Source organism: Hippichthys cyanospilos, chromosome 2 (genome assembly GCF_059441005.1).
Source record: "Hippichthys cyanospilos isolate Australia breed blue-spotted pipefish chromosome 2, RoL_Hcya_1.0, whole genome shotgun sequence".
Lineage (NCBI taxonomy): Eukaryota > Metazoa > Chordata > Actinopteri > Syngnathiformes > Syngnathidae > Hippichthys > Hippichthys cyanospilos.
In genome coordinates this window covers 7,876,319-7,898,260 of record NC_142370.1, presented here as the reverse complement: position 1 = coordinate 7,898,260, position 21,942 = coordinate 7,876,319, and the positions used below count along the sequence as shown (strand labels likewise).

The 21,942-nt window shown below is 38.0% G+C and overlaps 2 protein-coding genes across 2 annotated transcripts; one reads left to right on the top strand and one right to left on the bottom strand.

The window, feature by feature from the left end:
- The first annotated feature begins 108 nt into the window (after positions 1 to 108).
- Positions 109 to 6,658, top strand: LOC148427108 (mitochondrial glutamate carrier 1-like). The gene is made up of 9 exons (XM_088407799.1): positions 109 to 194; positions 1,005 to 1,130; positions 1,988 to 2,043; positions 2,838 to 2,928; positions 3,311 to 3,429; positions 4,454 to 4,649; positions 4,715 to 4,872; positions 4,955 to 5,030; positions 6,008 to 6,658. The coding sequence occupies exons 1-9, from the start codon at positions 172 to 174 to the stop codon at positions 6,165 to 6,167; spliced, it is 1,005 nt and encodes a 334-aa protein (XP_088263925.1). The 5' UTR covers positions 109 to 171; the 3' UTR covers positions 6,168 to 6,658.
- A 1,552-nt stretch (positions 6,659 to 8,210) lies between these two features.
- LOC148427107 (tetraspanin-2-like) lies at positions 8,211 to 20,439 on the bottom strand. Its single transcript, XM_088408589.1, has 8 exons — positions 20,262 to 20,439; positions 14,895 to 14,997; positions 13,196 to 13,293; positions 13,041 to 13,115; positions 12,884 to 12,967; positions 12,038 to 12,094; positions 10,174 to 10,257; positions 8,211 to 10,089 (listed from the first exon to the last, which is right to left on the bottom strand). Exons 1-8 carry the CDS (start codon positions 20,328 to 20,330, stop codon positions 10,024 to 10,026), a joined length of 636 nt encoding a protein of 211 aa, XP_088264715.1. The 5' UTR covers positions 20,331 to 20,439; the 3' UTR covers positions 8,211 to 10,023.
- Between the last annotated feature and the right edge of the window lie 1,503 nt (positions 20,440 to 21,942).

Sequence of the window (21,942 nt, the reverse complement as noted above, 5' to 3'; positions counted from 1 at the left end):
GTGGGCTGGGATGTGAGTGGAATTGATCCCAGGAGAGAGCCGCCGAGCCGGACTTGTCTATATATACAAGTGTGAGCCACTCTTTTCTCTTGCCTTGTTCGGCGCCTATCCGGGATACCAGTTGCCCAACTTCCATCGTTGTGCTTTTTGCACACACAACACCCCAAAACCATGACCCACCAGAATCAGATGAGGTAGGAGGAACATGCTTAAACAAATGGCTTTAAAAATATATATGTTACGTTAACTTGTCTTTTTTTACAACTGTGCAAACCTGCTACACTGACACAATCACAGTTGCTATTCCAAGTGGTTATTACTCATTTGTTTTTAGTACAGTACCATACGCCATACATACAACATACATATTTATCAAACACAGTCTACACAGCCCTGTTTAAATGCAGTGTTTTGTGATATTTCTTTAAAATAATAATTATGGCCATGATAACTCATCTCACCTCATCATTAAGGTGACCAACTCAAATGATTTCTACTGTAATAATAAAAATAATATCTATCTATCTATCTATCTATCTATCTATCTATCTATCTATCTATCTATCTATCTATCTATCTATCTATCTATCTATCTATCTATCTATCTATCTATCTATCTATCTATCTATCTATCTATCTATCTATCTATCTATCGTATACACACATACACACACGCAAATTTATATGTATATATAGTCAGAAAAACTAAAAAAAAAAGTGTCGCTGTGTTCAGAATTAATTCACACTTATGTTAAATGGGAGTCAGCACTCAAATGCATTTTTTAATGGTGAAATAAAACCTAGGATTAACTTTCTCAAATTCCAAAACGAATGATTGATACAAACCCTGCATTACTCGGTGCAACCACATTATCCCAGTTCTTTGTCTTATACTTTGCTACTAGAAAAAAGTTCAAGAAATTACATTTCAATGATTTATTCTCACACAAGTTTTTTTGTGTTGATTATTACATCTATGTGTGTTTGACTTCTCCTGCGTTCAGCTTGCCAGCCAAATTGATTAATGGAGGAATTGCAGGCATGGTTGGAGTCACCTGTGTATTCCCAGTCGACCTGGCCAAAACGCGGCTGCAAAACCAACGAAGCGGGCAGCAACTGTACAAGAATATGTAATAACCGACTCTTGACATGTGCATAAATACACATTCACACCACATATGCCAACACACACATACATACACACAACACACTCACTTATATTTAATGTAGCTACCTAAAGGGGCATTTCAATAAATTTGAATATCAAATATGATCATTTATCTGGGTGCTGCAGCTGAATTCAAAATGTGAAATTAGTATACTACTCATATTCGTTATAAACAAAGGAAAAATAATTCAGAAGTATTTTTTCATGAAATTTCCTTCCTAAATAATACTTTTTTCTTATGTTTCTTTTGTAATAAATTCAGAGTTTTTGGTGAGAGGGCGTACTGAATTTGTGTCCGCTGTTGTGTTATACATTTTGTCTCCACTTTGTCAAAGTGATTGGGATCCCAGTCAAACACATCATCGCAAAAGCCCGGATGTCCTTGACTGAGCACACAAGAATTTGGTTGGGTAGCTCCAATGAGGTAAAAGAAAGTGACCAAAAACAATTGTTCACTACAGTGGGCACAAATGAATAGGCTGGCTCTCAGAAAGATATAAGCTGTTATTATCAAAAATTTATGAAATATTTGACTCTTTTTGTAATGTAATGAAACAGTTCAAAAGTTATAACTGAATTTCTGGTAAAAATATATAAGTGAAGGTTTTCACAATACTGTATACACATTTTGGACTTGCAAATCTGTATATTGCCAATATGCCCCTCGGTGGTAAAGAAAATCCTTTAGTCATGACTTTAATTTTCCAGTTAAGTCAGTTTAAGGAAGCATGAAATGAATATCATCAAATCTAATCAGCAGTGATCACACTCAGAGCATTACCAACATTATTTTTTTGTTTTTGTTTTTCTCTCTGCTAGGATGGACTGTCTTATAAAGACTGTTAAATCCGAGGGTTATTTTGGCATGTATAGAGGTAAGCTTCATTTAATTGCTCTTGTAATTGATAAAAAATGATAAGCACCACAAGTTTGTGAGGCCAAGTAGCATAGATGGGGTTGTTTTGTTGTTGTTGTTTGTTGTTGTTGATGATTTTGATGCCCCTTCAATCCTAAATAAAAACTCTCTATACAAGTGTATTAATGTCTTTTTCTGGGCCGTTATGCCTCCAGATCACACGTGTGACTGTCCAATTCGGTGATGGGGGGCAGGTTGGGGGTGGGGGGGTTGGGGTGGTGTCTGTTTTGCAAAGGAGTCAGTGTAAAAAAAATATTTGTATTTAGTTGCCTCTTCTTCAAATTAATTTGTTCTTAATTTGAAAAGCAAACTGTACTGTTCCCATCACAGCAAAAAAATAAATAAAAATTAGATCCAGCAACCCTGTGAAACTCTCATTTACCCTCTGAAGTGCTTTAACATAGCCCCAGGGGTACATCTACTGATCTACAGTACACTGTACATGTCCAACACTTTAGGCGTTGGGAATGTTCTAGTGAAACTGTCAACAAATTCTATTTGAGGGTTCATATAATGGTTCAGTTTGTTGGATGCACAGTATAAGTAACGTCTATTAATCCTGTGTGCAGTGGAAATGTTGTAAAAGGTCAACACGCTTAAACTGTATCAGGTAGCGTCACTGTTGTCACATCAAATGAAAATTCAACAGAGGTGTGTAAATTATTTCCATCAGTTGTTGTACTGTAACATGTACTGTTTTTGTCAACCTTAACAGTACATTACAAATAATGCGAATTGTAATTCATGTTGTAGGCGCTGCTGTCAATCTCACCCTGGTAACTCCTGAGAAGGCCATAAAGTTGGCCGCCAATGACTTCTTTCGCCACCAGCTGAGCAAAGATGGGTCAGTACTCCGACAGAAAAAAGAATGGACTTTGTTTTCTCTACAACACAAACATAGGTTTAATTCTTGTGCAGTATTTTGATCATGTTGGGCCATTTTCTTTCACATCATTCTTGCAGTCATTTAGCCAAGGGATGGCACATTCCTGATAGTTTGATAACTAAGGGGTCATGGCATGTTGAACTTTGACATGTTGTCACCATCTGGGTGAAATTTCAGCTCCCTAGTGTCTTCTTTCAATGAAAAAAACATAAAAAAACAACAACAACAAAAACATAAATATGTACCTGGGATTGAATGTTTGAAATCTTAAAGGCATAAGAGGATGTCTTTGGGACTCAATGAGTTTCTTTAATTCTTTTATATGCACCTGTGCCATCAGTGGTAAGCTGACAGTGTTTAAGGAGATGTTGGCAGGATGCTGTGCGGGAATGTGCCAGGTGATTGTCACCACGCCCATGGAGATGCTCAAGATCCAGCTACAGGATGCCGGCAGGCTCGGTGAGCTTGCCAGTCATTTATTATGATGCACTGTGCTGTTTGTAATGTTTACAGACAACAATGGACCCCCACATCAAATTATGTTCACAATATTGCTTTTAAATTGCTTTTGGTACTGAAAACGAATACCACGACTTTCAAAAAAACATTTTAGCAAGGGCAATAGATACAATAATAATAAAACGTTTTTTTTTATTTACCTATTTAAAACATTGTTATTCAACATTACAACAAAAGTAGCCCTATATTTTAAAAAAAAGTTTGTCGTTTTTCCTTATTTTTGATGACATACCTTACACAACAGCTTCGTTTTCTCCAGGTAGATCTAGAGACCTAGAGGTAGATCTAAGCAAATGATGGGAAGGAACTCTCTTGTTAAAATGCCTTCCTCTTTGACAAATGATGCTAAGTCATCGTGGCTAGCTATCAGCTGCATGTTTAGCTGCACGTTTGGCCGTTGTCAGTATTACTTTCCGTTTACTGCTTCTTTTTTCATTTTCTGGCAGTTTCTGCCTCCTTGAACTTGCAAACCAAAATTAGAAGGAAACACTGGACTGTGATTGTTTGCAGTTACGCACATTTCCACAGCCTCTGAAGTAAATATACTCAGATTTTGCAGCTGGTCTCATAACATCACACTACTCAAATATGTATATATGATTATGTTATCATGACATTGTCTCCCAGGAGGTAATTGACAGGATGGGCATGGTGGGGCGTTTGACTGATAATATAGAGCAGTAGTTTTCAATCTTTTTTCACTGCTGTAACCCTTGTGCATTTTTTTCAGCCAACTATCCCAACCTCATGAACCAAATTGCCTCCTTATAAATCCATGTAGCTTCATGTTTCATTTAATTTGCTCTTAATTCAAAAAGATAAATGTATTGTACCCTTTACATAATTGAAAATTAGATTTACCTGCAAAAATGCTGTTAAAATCACAACCACCACATCGATTAACTGAATAAATGGAAAGTGTACATTATACCTTTTTATGACATATTTTTGCCTTCTCCACCAGTGGCACAGCAGCGAGTGATACCCAGTGTGGTAGCAACTCTCAAGATGGGAGGGACCAGCGCTGTCCTTAGTCGTTCCTACAATGCAAGCCCCGCCCCTCATGCCAGAACGATATCAGCCACGCAGATCACCAGAGAGTTGCTGAAGACCAAAGGTGTCACAGGCTTGTACAGAGGACTTGGGGCCACGTTAATGCGGTGAGACGGCCTTCAACCTACCTCGACTTTTCAATGCCTAACCTGTTTGTTTGTGGCCTCTTCAGGGACATTCCCTTCTCGGTCATTTACTTCCCTCTTTTTGCACACTTGCACCAACTTGGTCAGCATTCATCAGAAAACCCATCTGTGCCCTTCTATTGGTCCTTTGTGTCCGGATGCTTGGCTGGATCCGTTGCAGCTGTGGCTGTCAGCCCTTGTGATGGTCAGTGTTTGTCACTTTGAAGAAAAGTGACCACGCGGCAAGGTAAACTCAGATTGAATCCGTTTCTCTTTGTCTTGTTTAGTGGTGAAAACAAGACTACAATCCCTGAAAAAAGGAACGAATGAAGAAACGTACAATGGAGTGGTCGACTGTGTCAGGTAAACTTGTGCACATCTTACTTTCGAAGACGTGCTCGGTACTAATTAAATACTTGTTGCAAATTCGCATCAAAGCCCTTCATCTCCTAATTCAGACAAAATTACCATTTGCTTTCCTCCACTCCAGCTGTATATAAATATGCAGCGCAGTTACTTTTGCTATTAACACATTTTTACAATTTTTGTATGTAAAATGGGCCTTAGGTCCCCCCCTCCAAATATATATATATATATATATATATATATATATATATATATATATATATATATATATATATATATATATATATATATATATATATATATATTTATGTGTGTGTGTTTGTGTGTGTATGTGTGTATATATACATATATATATATATATGGATAGGGTTGCCACTGTACATTTTGACAGGTTGAAAGTAAATATATATTTATATTTGACGATGTTATGACCCCTTCGAAATCAACCCAAGTTGGGTGATAATAAAGCCAGACTAGTGAAAAATCCCTGACACCCAGGGTTTAAAGCAAGACTTACCTTTCGCATTATAGCATTTTTTCTTCAAAAGTCTTGAAATGTATTTCTATTATGTTGTTCTTCAAATGTATAATTTCTAGTTCGTGATTGTAAAACTGCTCCAATAGAGCGGCTGAACTACTATGGATACCTTGAAATTAGGCAGGGTATCGGCCCGATACCAATACTTGCTTTTGATACTCGCCCTTCCCTATATAATAATCGAACAGTTACTAGTTATACCTACTGAAAACAACTTTGTTACATCAAATGAGAATCTCTGTACCTGAGATGGATCGAGACACACAAACAAAACAAAACACTAGTACCATTGTTGGCTTTTTTCAGTAATTTGCATCATACCTAAAAGTATGTCTCTTTCAGGCGTTACATTCATTAATGCTTATTTATTGTAAACACATTTGTCATGTATTGCTATCCAAGGTGATATGAAATTTTGTATTTCCTTCCATTGCAGAAAAATCATGAAAAAAGAAGGACCCTCTGCTTTTCTTAAGGGGGCCAGCTGCCGGGCTCTTGTCATCGCTCCTCTCTTTGGCATCGCCCAGGTGGTGTACTTTGTAGGAGTTGGAGAGTTGCTTCTTGGTTATACACCTTATAGCATATGCTCTGCATAGACAGGTTGGCGTTTCTGACATCCTGGCAATAAAAGGGGAAGAGCTTATGAGGCAAATTTGGAGGGGGCAGGATGCTTGTTTGTTTGTGGTCTCCACTGGAGCTGAACAAAAGTCATGTGTCCTCTGTTGAAATACTCCATAGCTCGTATGTCGGCACAAAGATTGAGAGGCTTAAGCCACTTGATCGCTGAGCAACTTTTGCTTTGACGTGTGATTTCTCCTCCCACACCGTCACAAGAGATATCCACAACACTCACAGTGTTGAATATTAAGAATCAAACCACTGTAAATATGTCTTCTAGATAGATATATTTGATATTTTCTCAAAAGCGAGAAAAACTGTAGCAAACTTTGAAAAAAATACTCAAATTGAGAGAGTGTCAGCATTAAATAAAATGTTTCAACCATGGAACAACTTTTTTTTCATTATGTTTGGATTTATTTCAGAATCGCATATGAATACAGAACAATAAATTCTGATTCACAATCCATTTACTGTGTGTGTTTTGTTTCAGCGGGGTAAACCTTCCTGTAAAGCTAAATAAAAACCTTATGCGCTGTAACTGAGTAAAATTTTTTCTCAAAGTGTCACCCTATTCCAACTTACTCTGCTCGCATTTGTGGCAGTAGAAATGCTCATGCTGCAGTGTTGCTGTAACTGGACCCTGGGCCATCCTGGGGCCTCTGCAATATCACTCACATAACTCAAGTGTTCAGCTGTCTTTACTACTCATAATAGTACAGTACCTTCTCAACTGAGATGATATCCAAAACTGCTATCTATGAAATCACATAGGAACATAGTACTTTTGTGAGAAATCCAGACTTTCCTGTCACATTTTTTCACACCAGAGCAGTAGTTCAGCCCGTGTCAAATAATACCGAGGGGGTTTTCTGAAACCGACGGGATCATGATGAAACGTAACTTGACTTTATGTGTGTATGGACATTTTCGACGGTAAACGGAATTTTTGTTTTTCCTGTTGAAAAATCAAAATGACCCTGACTATACCTGAACGTGCAATCGTGACGGAATAATAACCAAAATGCAATATTGCTGTCTCGAACTCCGTCGTGGGAAGGACGACCAGCTTGACCTAGCTTTGCCGCAGTCATTGTCACTTTGCTTGTTATCTACAAAATATCTTGCCACATCATCGCATCATACACACACATAAACAGACACGTGTACAAAGTTCCAGCCATCTCGTTTTTAGGATGGGAACCTTTGTGTAAATTAGGGACTTCTAAAATCAAATAAAAAGAGAGGGTTTGGAGTGGAGTACAATATACCTTGTGCAGTCCTTCTCCGTTCTCTTCATGCATGAGAAAGAAAAAAAAATGCCTTCTCTCCCTCTTTGTGTGTAGTTTCTCACAAATGTCCAACAGGTGAACCTGACATCATGCAAAGACGAAAAGTGCATCACAGATAAGGTATTACTGCGTGCAAATATGTTCAAATGTAACACTAAATGCTAGCAACATTGCGTTTTTTTCCGCCCCATAATGTCATGGTGTACTGACTTGCATATGCACATACTTTTTGGCGGTATGGGAAAACATCTAACAGACCTACCAAAACCATACAAATTACTAATGCACATTCATTTTCAAACTTATTGGTGTAATGTGGGCTAAAAGATGAAGACACTTTGGAACATATTTGCTAGTATGTTCAAACAAGTTGGATTTTCACTCAATACGGTCGACACTTATTGGTCAATATGGCATATTGTTACCTTAGCACTCGGCATCCATTGGAGCCTGAAAGGAGCTGCTGCTCCTTCTCAAGGTTTCTAACTTTTCTCCAGATGGGGTTTGGAGTTCTTCCATGCCCTTCTGCAAGCTTTGTTCAGGGGATGTCATTGTAAACATGTAATGTTTTCTGTTATTTATTTATTTATGTTTTAGTTGTGAAGCCCCCTGAGATCCTGTGGTAATTAAGAGATGTACAACTAAAAATGACTTGAGTTTGCCTGTCAAATATTTATTCCACATTGGCAGTGCCACACGTTGAAATATGAAATAACATCAAGGAAACGGTTTGAAACTTTCAACGCTTTATTTAACTTCAAACATCTACCATGTCAACCTGAGAAGCCCATAATAGTAACAAAATAAATTAACACACACTACAAAAAGGCTTGGTGGTGTGCACAATTGTTTTTCTTTTAGGTGGTGGGATTGCAATTAAATTTGTAGCATTGTCTTATTCAGCTACTACAGAAAATTGATCGAGTAACATCACCTTGGTTTATTTCTGAGTTGTCTGGTGGAAAATTGAATCACTAATGACAATGCACATCTAAACAAAATAAACCATAACAATTCAGCAATATGTTGCTTCATGGTCCAATTAATTTGCTCTTAATTTGAAAATGAAATTGTACTGTCCCTGTCACGGCATTAAAAAACAGCAACAAAAAAAAACAAAAAACATTAGATTTGCTGATACCGGCGAAACACTATTAAAATCGCATGTACCCCCTTGTAGTGCCATCACATACCACCAGGGTTACCCGTACCTGCATTTGAGAACCACTGCCTTGCCTCAGGAGTAAGCAACTATATTTTCATTTTCATGATCATATGATTTTTGGCTAGATATGTCACTCCTGTAACATCAACCTTGAATCATTGCTTGTGTTGATACAAAAACAATACCTAATATACAGGTTGCTTGATTACTTATATAATCAAAACGAACTGGAAAAACAATTCCCTCTTACCAAGAGGCTAATGAGTGACACAAATAACACACCAATAATATGCTAACATGCTACTTGTGGAAAATGTGCTAATTCAATGAAGTTTAAGGTCACAATCGTATGTACATCTATGATCTACAACCAGACAGCAGATTATTGAAGGAAAAACAGCTTGTCATTGATAAAAGGCACATTAAAAGGCTGATTTTGGCCATATGGAATCTTTTCTCACGGGACTGCTGACTATACAACTATTGCAAAAACATTCTCTACACACAGTACATTTGACTCAAAAACAAAAATATTCGGCTACAAAAATCTTTTGGATATTTACATAATGGAGCACAAACTTATAGAATAAGAACAATATTAGTGTTTTATTTTTTAAAGCATGTAGGGAAAGGAAACAAGCAGGTTGAATTCCTCAACCCTTGTGCTACTTATCAAGTAATAGACCTTTGTTAGCCTGAAAGACATGATTACATGATTGAGGACTTTTGCACTTTCGCAGAGAGAAGGGTGGCAAAATTTGAATTTTATGGCACTGGGTTAAATCCACGGGTTTATGTCATTCTCACTAAATAAATTTGTTTATTATTAATCCATACAAATTCTAAAAATTGGTCTCTATCTCAAAATAATCTGAAATAATACAATTCAGAACATGGCAGAATTAACATGACTTAATGATAAAACAATATGATGCCATACCCCCAAATATTAATGTCAAAAATTGGCTTGAATATACAATATTCTAATCATGTATCCCCGACAGCAGGTTTGCTTTAGTTTAGCCTAATCATGTCAACAATACTTGCGAATTGCTATCTTAAGCTTCATGTTTAAATCAATAAAGATGAAAAAATAAGCATGTCTGCTTGAATGGAGACCAGTTAAATGTACGCACATAAAAATGAAAATACGTGCCTTCAAATTTGCCAAATAACCACATGGTGAAAAGATAGTCTGAAAGATAAGAAGGAGGAATCTTCCCCCGTCGTCCTGTTATAACATTACGAAATAGTAGACTGAGAAAATAAAAGGGGTAACCATCCATTGAGAGCAGCGGGGATCTTGTGTGTCTCTCTGGATTACTCGGCAGATGACAGATTTGGAAAGACGAGCGCGTTCTGTCATTCTGGGCCGCTTCAGATGACCTCCCTGCTGTTACGTACAGCGCAGCACAGCACCATACTGAAGATCATGCCGATAATCTGTTAGGGAAAAATTCAGATTTGTATCATTGTCCAAGGTCATGAGATGTAATTTTTGGCAACGGTCCTCAAAAGCCAACTCACCATGACCCCAGCGATCCCGATGCCAACATACCCGATGATGTAGAGCTTGCTGTTGAAGAAATCTCCGATGGCTGTCTCACAGTCCTGCAGAATGCATTTAAAATACACATCATTCAAATACTGTGTCTAATCTTATTTTGGAATATAGAGAACCAATCGAGTCTTAGATAAGGTGACCAGATTTGGAGACTACAATTTTGCTTAAAATGGAATATGCATTAAAATCTCACCAGAAACGATTTATAACAAAACTGATTGTTGTGCTACTTAACTGCAGAGGTATTCAAAATTTTTGCAAAGAGAGACAGGTTTGAGTGAGGTGAAAGTGTGAGGCTAACCATTTCGCAGCCAAATTTTAGCTTGACATTTTTTTTAAACACTGAACACCGTTTAATTTACGCGGGATGTCTGAAAAGTTTGAAGCCCCATGTATGAGAAGCATTGACACATGTTCCAAACAAAAGGGATCTTCAATACAGGGATAAAAATGCTTCAGCACCATTGGAAAAAGTCTTTCTATCTTGACGGAGACTATCTCGAAAAACAAATGTTAAAAATCCTTTTATCCATTTGAGTTTTCTAATGCTTAAAAGCCCTCATGAATAAATGATCACAAACCAGTCTGCTTTTCATATTTTACTTTTTATTATTATTTTTTTTTTAGTTCCAAGATTCTAAAACTTGTTTGTGTTCATTTGAAACTTGAGACATCACTTGCAATTAAGTGATCACTAATCATTTTAATAAATTACCGTGAAAATAAGTTAAAAAAAAATCATACTCATCAGTGTGAGGTTCATTTGAAAAACTATGCATTGTTATAAAGAAATGTACACTAAGTTTTGTTTATTTATTAATGAAAGAAGTCTTCTTATTCAGAAGTGTTTTTTTTTTTTATCGTAACAAGACAAAACTAACTCACTGAGATTTTTGTATTAGTCACTTAGATCATCGTAATCATCTTCATCGTAATCAAATAGTTTTGTTATAAAAATACTGCCCCAAAAATAATAACACACCCAACAAAACATGTACAGTATATTTGAAGTGAAATCCTCAAGAAATGACTCAAACATGGATAAAGGCAATTTATTTGAAGTCCGGTGGCTCAATTTCTATGTAGGCTACTTGCCTATTTTCATACGTCACCATCGAGGAGTTTCCACAAAGAATTCTGTACATCAAACGTTCCTCAATTTAGCTCCTTGACGCGAGATCCTCGCATGTCGCAACTGAAATCAACTTGCGATTCGTGTTTAATGTTTTGAAGGCGAAAGAAGTAAGCAACGTTGCAATGAAGAGACATGAGACGAGCCCAGTCTTGGTGCTGTACAGAGTGCTGCTGCTCTCTTGTGGACAAAAGTGAAATTGCAACCAACATGTATTCAAACCACATTAGGATTACGCATTAAAGAAAAGGCTTCCACGTACTTCATTTCTTCAACGTATTGTGAAAAAAAACCTGGAAATAATCGGCACAAGTTTCACATTGAAAACGAGCCACTAGTTTGAAAGCATCTTGTGCTTGTGGTATGTGAATGTGAAACATAAAAGTTTCTATTCCTTTTTAACTTTTTATTTGTTTATCATATAGATTGATAGGACAGCAGTGTGATTGAAATACACATGGTCCAAAAAATTAGTTGCTGACTGCGGCTTAAATTAAATATGGGGGAAAAAACGTGACATCGAGACAGGACGTATGTAAAATCGGAACATAACAATGTGCCAGGTTAAATCCGCCAGGACTCAGGGCGCAAGGCTTGAAACTGGGACTGTAATGGTTCAACTTGGACATTTGGCCACCCTAGTCTTAGGGTATGTGGTAACTCAGGCTTTAAAAATCAAAAGACCAGAAGTTTACCTTTGTACCCGGTTCTTGGTCTGGGCAGTTGTTAGCTAGCGTCCCACAACAATTCAGCTAAAAAAGAAAAACAACATGCAATTAGCCTGCTGTACAATTATTCTGTAAGTAGCAGACATAAAAGCAAAAGTTTTCGATTTTTTTCAGTGCTTTGACAAAATTAATTTCTTTAGTCTCTTTAAGCACATTAACCAAAAGCAGAAAATTCAAAACAATAACAATAACAAAAACACATTTTAAAATTCAATTATAACAGTTTCCACTAAGGCTGAATGATTAAAAAAAAGTACTATTAGATAAACTTGAATGTAATCGTGACTTTTTTTCTTTTTTTACAATTTTCATTCAGTTTTTTTTAACACAACAACCATTTCTTGAAATAAGTTTGATTTATTATGAAATAAATTCTGTGAAAAACGTTCAGAAAATTAAATATGTACTTTAAATCATCTTTAACGGATACCTAACATTCAGCGCTTGCAATGGTTAACATTAAGGTTACAAAAATTTCATTTCACGAGTTGAATCGCTAAATGCTACAATTAACTCGTTAATCCCTATTATAAACATATCTTGTTAACCATCCATTTAAAACCTTGTTTTCACAATTAAACTCATTTTCAAATGGATTCATTGACCAACCCTAGTTTTCACTATTATTACTATTATTAGTATTTGGCAAATAACGAGTTTTCTTCTAAACCAAAATGAAATGAATCTCTCGTTGCTAAAGGAGTCACATTTACTATAGTTGATAAGAACTTCTGTAAAAAGGTAAATCCATTTAACTACATGTAAAATCATATATAAGTATATTGATGCAAGAAACTTTATTTTCCATCTTACCACTCTCTCGTATGAGATAATCAATGTGCTGTTGTTACTCTCATTATAGGCCGTGGTATAGAAGTTTTGGACGTCTTCGATTATCTGTTTCAGGGACAAAATGTTAATCAGTCACACAAACAGTAAAAAACAAGCCAAACTACGACATTTTATTCACCTTGTCTTTGTTTAAGAATCCAAACACGCCTGCTGCCACCTCAGCGCCAAAGATGATCAATAAACAGGCAAAGAACTGGCAGAGAACCACACAACAAGTAATCTTTAAAAATTGGTATTTGTTGATTCAAGCTCCGATGTTGCATTTGGACTCACTGAACCCAGCAGACACGGAGATTCTCGAACAGCTCCACAGCAGCCAAAGAAACCCACCAACATCACCAGACTGCCAGCTCCTATCAAGATATACACGCCTGCAAAAAATAGGGCAACATTTTACCTTTTGTGTTGATATTGATGACAATATAGCTTATCCTCACTTCCTGTCGTATTTTAGCTTTTTAACAGCACAAGTTACGAAGAAATTGTGTGCGCGAATTCATGAAGATAATGCGAAAAGTTGTGAGATCAGCGCTTTCTATTTTCCACCGGCAGGGGGTAGCATAAACCTAAAATAGATGACTGAAACAGGCCAGAAGATACAAAGACACGATGACGTGATTTGCAGGCAAACACAGTGTAAACCGATTGAAGGCCTCACAAAGAGAGCGGTTTGAGCAATGTTCAATTGACACCAAGATTTCCTGTTAATATTCTCATTTAGAAAAAGTGCATCTGGTCGTAGGGAGGAAGCCGATCTCGGTTGGGCGCAAACGGTCTTCCCTTGTGCAACTGGGATGTTGCTAGGCCGTTCACCTGGGGGCCTCAGGCGATGTGGGCTCAGGTGGCAACCACACAACTTGATAGAAACACAAGTTGAATTTATTGTTATTATTGTTGTTCTGTTCAACAGGGAGTTTTTAGTTGTGTGTACTTGCAGCTATGGGAACGCACACACAAGAGGGGGCCTGACCTCAACTCCTTACGGCAACAACATGAAAAACTCATGACCGACTTTAAACGACGGTATAAAATATTATAAGATTGACAAAAATATCTCATTCGGTTATAATGGACTACACAAAAGCATAACCTGATTGTAAAGGTTCGGCTATGATGTTGCTCAATGTAACATCACCGCATATTGTCATGATGCCCTCAGAGTCTAAATCGTGAATTTGTAAGCCAACAGCTAATGATGAATGTCTGAGATCTATCACGCATTCACCAGCACGAGTCATGAAATACGTTATCGGCTACAAGGAAGTTATTTCAAAATGCCTATTTCTTAATGCATGGGGGGATAACATAAGTACCATGTGAATGTTTTTCCGTTGTACCTAAGATGAGTGCAGATGTGGCTTTTGTGTGTGGTCAATGCGCGTTTAACCGCAAGGGTGGTAGGAATATCCCGGGTGATGTCGCATGGAAACATGTCAATGGCAACAGTTTAAGCCCCTTTCCAGACAGAGAGTGAGGAAAGAGCAACGCAGTTCACTTTGTGGCCGGTATTTCGGGACAAACATGAACGTAATGGGAAAGAAGTAACTCTTGCTCCATTGTCAGATTCGGCAAATGGACCAAGCCAATTCAAATGATTTCTGATGCACTTTTTCAGATGTCTCAGTCAATATCATTTGGCCACTAGGAGGCCAAAACATGCCAAGTACAACATTATGTTGTGCTGCATTTCTTCCTTCTTCAATTAAAAAAACAACAACAACAAAAAAACTTTTTGCTGGTATGCTGAATTGGATACATGGAATTTCAATTCATTCCACAAGGGAAAATGATTTGAGATACAAGTGTTTTGAGTAGCAAACTATATTAATGGACTATATGGACTATATTAAACTCACATCTCAAGGCACCAATTTATCTACGTATAATTACTGCTTGGTTTGAGTTTTAGATCAAATACTGGGACTTTAGAGGTCAGGAATGCACATGCAAAATACAGCATGCGAGCACTTACCAATGAAGTATGTGTCTGGAGCCTTATCACCGTTGAGCAGGGACACAGTTTCCGGGTCGAAGCGTAACCACAATCCTACTGCCAGAACAAAGGATCCCATCAACTGTGAGTGGATGTAGCGCAAAGATTAGGATCGCATCAAATTCAACGTCAACTCAAAACAAACTAGAAATGCAATTGGGCATTCCAATATTTAGTTTAAGCAACAGTTTTTATGGTTCGTTTTTGTCTTGAGGAAATTTCAAACATGATCAAAATTGCATTGTGACAAAGAATTTGATTGTGGCAAACATTTCCAACCTTTGAAAACACAATTGTTCGCTGCTTAGTGGAATAAGGCCTTAGCAATAAATGACTTTATGTTCAAATTAATTTGCTTTTAATTTGAAAAGAAAAACAAACTGTTCCCGTGGCATGAAATTAGATTTTCGGATACCCGCAGAAATCCTGTTTAAAACTTATGCTCCCCCTCAAGTAGGAAAACAACACACATACACGCCACACAGAAGAAAAAATGTAGTAAAAGTGCATGTTTTCTCCTTAGGAGACGACTTGTTCTTTAGCTCAACCTAATTGTGGTTTTCCAGCAAAATAAAGCAGCAAATGATGACAGGAAGTTTCCAGACGGGCCCTCCACCTACTTTAACACACTTTAACAGTACAAGTACAAGTTTAATTTTGGTGTGGGCAAAAGAAGTGATGACTTAACAGCAGGATTTGTCAGATGGATATACAGAATGCTGTTTTGAACAACAGATTCCCTCAAGAGCGTTTACAGCCATCTCTGGCTTCATGCAGCAGTGTGGCACCTTGAGCTAAAGCAGGCCCTTCTCCTTGTTTGGAAAAGAGGTTTCGCGCCGCTCACTTTTTCCTTCATTGGATATATGTTGGATAAAGTATTCTCCGCACGGTGCAAAATCTTTGTGGACGGGCCTGACGTCAAAGTGCTCCTGTGAGAGATTGGAGGTGCTGCGGAAGGCACAAACAGTGCTTGTTGCTACCCTGACGTATCAAATACAAAACAGCCAGTGGAGACTCACTCGTTGAACATAATCAAACCAAAACATGTTTATGTGCGCAAGATGAGTATAAAGCAGCGACTGTCACATGAATGCGTCTGTGTCCTTCATCTCCGAAATTCTCCCGACGAGTTGTGTGACAATTTCTGTCATCTTGTAGCCTCTGTATCTTGTTTCTGCATATTGATTTTTTAATCTAAAAAAAAATACACCCAGTCAGCCAAGACATTGGCTAGGAAAACATGATTCGTGAGGCTCTTGTCCATATAAAGTAAAGTAAAGTAACACGCTTGAAAAGGCTAGCTCAACTTCCTTGGATTTGAAAATTTATTTTTCACATTTTGATAAGGTCTTGAAATACATAAGCGTGAAGATTCCACTGTAGAGTTTTTGATGGACAAATTGATTCCAATGTATTTGCATAAATTAGCTGCTAGCTGGCAGCGCTCGAGTTCTCCATACAGGCTGGCATGATAAATCATGCAAATCACTACACATTTTGATGCGGACAGTCTGACATATACAAAACGTACAATACAAAACATACAACCAATGGTTTTAACCAATAAAACCATAAAAATAAAACCATAAAAATGTCTCATAAACAAAGTGTACTTAGTTTTTAAACATATTGCTAGATAGTAGGCAAACTGTTTATAAAAAAAAAAAAGAAAAACACAAAGAAGTGAACGGAAGCAGGGAACTAAATACACAGGTAGACACAATCAAACTAAATGAGACACGGAGAGGAAGGACATGACAGGACAAAACTAAAATCTTAACAAAAAAATAATAGCAAAGCATTGTCTTGTCCGTCTCAATCCAAGTTTTCAAATAACACTTTTCAAAGCTTCTGCGATTATTCCCTGTACTCAAGTGTGAATGAACAATTACAAAGGCTTGCAGGGGTCAAAGGTCCTTTGCTACCGCTCTACTGACCATCGTGACATTTAAAATATGTCCTCTGCGGTAATAAATACCAGCTCAGGGCACCGAAAAGTCCCTCACCCCCTTGTCTTGAATTATTACCCTTCCTGACAGCAGACACACCCTTCCCCTCCCACGCCTCTCATCTTAAATCTTTCCACCCGCCCCCTGATTTTCCTGCATGTATCCCCCCTCCCCAGACTCCACCCCTCTGTGTCCCACGCCCCTCCACCAAATCTTCCCCAGAGGACAAAGATGCACTGTCTCCCTGTGCACAAAAGAGAAGAGAGCGTTAAACACAATGACTTGTGAAGGGAGGATCATCTTTTCTCCCCTGCCTCTTTTTTTTTTTTTTGTCTTTAGGATGGGATATGAATAAGATGCAGAACATAATCAAAGAAAATAAGGTTTCTGTTTGTCTTCAATCAAGTGAGTCTTAAGAACTATACTTCCATTATGAACAATAATGAGATTTCTTTTAGACATGTTTAAAGGGCCCATACCCTGACATCTTAAACTCTCCATGGTAAAACATGCACACATAAATTACATTTGGCACATTGGCATGAATTACTTCTTGAAAATGAGTTTGATGGGATATTTCTGACCAGGAAGTGAAACGTCTTGTTTACTGAACCTGCACCTCTCACCCTATGGCTGCCTCGCCCCCCTTCACGACATCCATCCATCATCATGACCACTTATCCTCACAAGAGTCGCGGGGCGCTGGAGACTACCCCAGCAGAGTGAATGAGCCAAAACAGACGTTTTATTGACATTAAAATGCAAAACAGTGTCAAGAGGCCGCACTCATTAAGAGCCATTATATTGAATTTACTCTTGCAAGAGTGTATGAGGGCTAGCTATTGTCATCAGGCCTCTCGCAAGACATGTTTATCAGCTCGGACGAGGCTGAGTACGCAGAATAAGCAAGAAATGCTAAAAAATGCATGAATGATGGCAAATAACACTTACGGGAAGTTTAGAGTGAGGAATCAGCATTGTAACATAGTTGAATTCTCCAAAATGTTGAACTCACCATGATTGGGCCAATTTAAAATGAGACCCACTAAAATGCAAACCAAACAGGAGACATTTGTGTCCCATTACTTGCAAACTGACAAAGACCATTTTTCATTAAAAAGGAATAAATAAAATGATTATAACTTTAAAAAACTTGCAAACACTGTAAATGTGTTCTTAACGGCCAGCAGTATGATTTAAATATAATCATATGTCTAGTTATCATTAAATATTACATGGAGGATGGGCACTTCTCCAGAGGCTGCCAGGTCTGTTATAGGTACAGACAATGGTAAAAACAGCATCCTCTGCTGTCCGTAATGAAAAACGTTCTAAATCTTACATACTGTCCCTTTAAGTTGAATGAATTACAAGCCGATACACATAACGGCAGCTCTTTTGGAGCAGTGTTATGATGACATAATATAAGTTACGTATTAAAATTGCGCAACCTAAATGCTTGATAACACTGTTTGTCTTTAATGTTATGCAAATAGTGTGATATTGAAGCATGGCTGATATTTAACAACGGAGACAGTTAAATGTACAAAACTAAGGGAAATGGTAATTAGAAAAACGATTGTCTTTACAGTAGGGATGAGTGAGTACCAAGTATTGGTATCAAGCCTCATATCAAAGTATTGGTACTAGCAGTGGCGGCCGATATGAGTATTGGAGCATTTTAAGGTAAAATGTTCTATTGGAATATATTGTGCTTTCCTTTAAATAATGTACATTTTTTTGTAGGGAGGTACAACTGTATTAGTGGCAGGGCAAATTGTTTGTAACAAAACTATTAGGAGTATCGATGCTTGGTATCAGTGACTATTCAAGAGTTGAGCACTCATAGTAGTTTTGGTCTGGAAAAAAAGCATGATTGTTGAACTAAGCAGGCTGGACCTAGCGCAAGATGTTTCCCGTGATCACACAAAATACTCATCACAATGATCTCTCCGCAGAAACTGAAACGACTCCAGATGGATCACTGTTTTTACCAAGCGAGCACAGCACTGGCCAAAATAATATCATTGGTACTGTGACGTCAACACATGTGCCCACATGACATGCTGTTATCCTCACACTGATTTTCTGTCGTTATCTGGGTCAAGTTCATGCCGGCTGACCCTCTTTTGCCGTGTGAGCTGCTACACACACCAACATCCCTCACAATCTCCCGATAACCTTTTTTCAACACTCATCTTCTGTCACTAAACACATTTGCCGTCTCACCCAGTAGTTCTCCACATTTTTTTCCAACGATGTTCAACCTGTGAAATATTTCTTGCAGCCAAGTACCCCCTAATCATAACAAAACATTTTGATTAAAATAAATAAATAATGAAAAGAGTGTGTCTGATTAAGTAAGCTTTGAAACTACATTTGCAGAGGGACCTTATTCAGCTTTTCCGGAAGGTCTCTTGCCTCACTCAAAACAATGTTTTGCAATAAAGTTACTGTAGTGCAATTTAGCATTACATTAGCTCCATGTTCCAGTTAATTTGCTCTTTGTTTGAAAAAAATGTACTGTTGCTGTCAAAACACACATTCAATTTGTTGATGAATGAAATGGATGAAACACCTTTGCACCCCTTGAAGTGCCTTCAGGTGTCCACAAATTTGATGACCAATGATCTAGCCTCCTTGCGTCTTTTTAGCCGCGTCAGCCACACCCATCAAGATGCAAGATTGTTTTTTTTTTTTTTTAATGCGGGCTAGTATCAATTGGGGGGGGGGGGGGGGGGGGGGGGCGGCTCTGTTGCCACTTTGGGGAGCTGAGTGGGCTTGGCTGCTTATCTAGGCTGGAGCAGCAGGCTGAAGTGATGCTATTGTCCCGTAGTCACAATGGATCCATTCACACCAAGCTGCACGGCAGACGCTTGCTGGGAAAGCGCTCTCTCACATACACAAAGGAAAGAAAAGTTCCACCGCTTGGATATTAAAGTTGTGCGTGTGTGTATGTCAACCACCCAACAGACACACAAAGACACACGCACATGCGTGCATACACACACCTTTCATGTCCACCTGACTCTGTTGTGAACACTCAAGTGATGTGTGCTAAGAAAGTCCCAGCTGCTTTGAGACGATACATGTGAACTAACTTTCTCATTCAAATCCGCATCTTGTGTCAATGAGGTCATGTGACGCCAAACGCTGACTGGAATTTCCGAGTTGACCCACAATCTCCTATTCTTCATTCATTCCCCCCAAAAATAGCTTCAACGAACGTTACTTTTTTTTCTACAGTGGAAAATCTGAATGCAGGACTTCAATAACAACCGAAAGCTCTGGATGCCACTCAGAGAGCGCCTACAGAAACAACACAGAAAGAAATCGCACCGCAAATCAACATAGTAAACAAGCTCACAACTGCACTAGCTGCACCTGCACCACTTACCCAAAAGATGAAGTTGAACACAAACAGGAGATATTTCACACATTTCATCCCTCCTTCCACTTTCCCCATGTCAGCTGGGTTTGCTCTGATCCACGCAAAAAAGATCTAAAACAGTTAAGTTCTGTTCAAGATGACAACGACTGTCCCCGCGATTCAAAACACTTGTGCGTCAAGAGGCGCTGTCATGGTCGCATTCATGCCCCCCCTCCCCCCTCCTCCAAACACACACACACACACACACACACACACACACGCATACACACACTTTCCAGACCGCCCTCTTCTAAAACGGAGAGAGAGGGAGGGATAAATTGCGAGGGCGGGGGCGGGAGGGGGTCTGAAATGTGGATTTTAATGTTCACAAAGGAGCGGGGAATTTTTTTTTCTCTCTAATTACACCAATACGTTATAATAGATTGTAGGCTATACAGCTGCAATCGCTTAAAGACATTTCAAACAAATCTGATTGGGGCAAGTAAAAAAAAAAAAAAATTGTCATTGATTCCTTTTTCCAATCATGTGTTTATGTATGCTCATGCATATATTAATAGAAATATGCAAAACCTCTTAATGGTAGACCCGCTTCAGTTGATTTCTCAAGAACATTAATAAAACATCAAAGCACAAGTGAATAATGAAAAGAATGGAGCTTATGGAGAAGCTTTTTGCATTAAAACTAAGGTGACCAGATTTTCACATTTAAATACTGGGACAGTGAGATTTCACCGAAATTCAACAATGCAAACATCTAATCAATTGTCACAAGGAACTCTTTAGCACAAATTTAATTGCTATTCAAACTGATGGTGATTCTGCTATCAATGTTACATGCAATCTTGATTCATAGCACTAAACATGTCAATGCTTATTGTGCCAATGTAGTAACATTTGTATCTCTCACCCCAGTAACTTATTTTGTTTTTTCAAATAAATTATGAAATATTTTCACATCCCCCTTGCAATGAGCTCACAGGCTGATCATTGTTGTTTGGAGCATTGAATAAGTATTTTTACGTATGTTTGAGATGTTGTACTGTGTAAGAATTAATTGGTAGCATCTCAAGTCAAATCAGTGTTTCTCAAATAGTGGGGTGAGCCCCTGGGAGGCGATGCCAGGGAGGATGCAGATGACCCCAGTGAAAAGGATTTGTTCTTGCCATGTGAAGTGTAATTGCAATCAAATAAGGATTGGCATTATTATTATTGTTATTTTTTTTCTATTTCAGGCACTTTTATGCACTTGGTTATTTTTTTTCTGCTTTAGACTAAGCTGTTACCTGTACATATAAATGCTGCAAAAAAGTAGTTATGGTTGTTGAAAATGGTTTATATTGCATTTTTTTTTTTGGTCAGTAATAAAAAGGATACAATATATACATATATTTGCAAAATGTAATTGAGAAGCACTGAGTCAAATGGACTTTTGTTTTGCTTTGCATCCATTACGGTCACATACAGGAAACGCGGGAGCAGGAGCACTAAGATCGCATTCAGTCTCACATTCGATGATTCGTAGACATGGAAGGAGGAAGTTGTTTTTTTTCAATTGGTTTATCGAATAAATCACTATGACAACCGTGTGATTGACTTGCTGAATGGACTAAAAGAAAAATGTGATGTCAGTACACAACCTGCGTATTAGTGGTACAAAACAATCAGGCTCTGGAAAATGTGCTAGGAC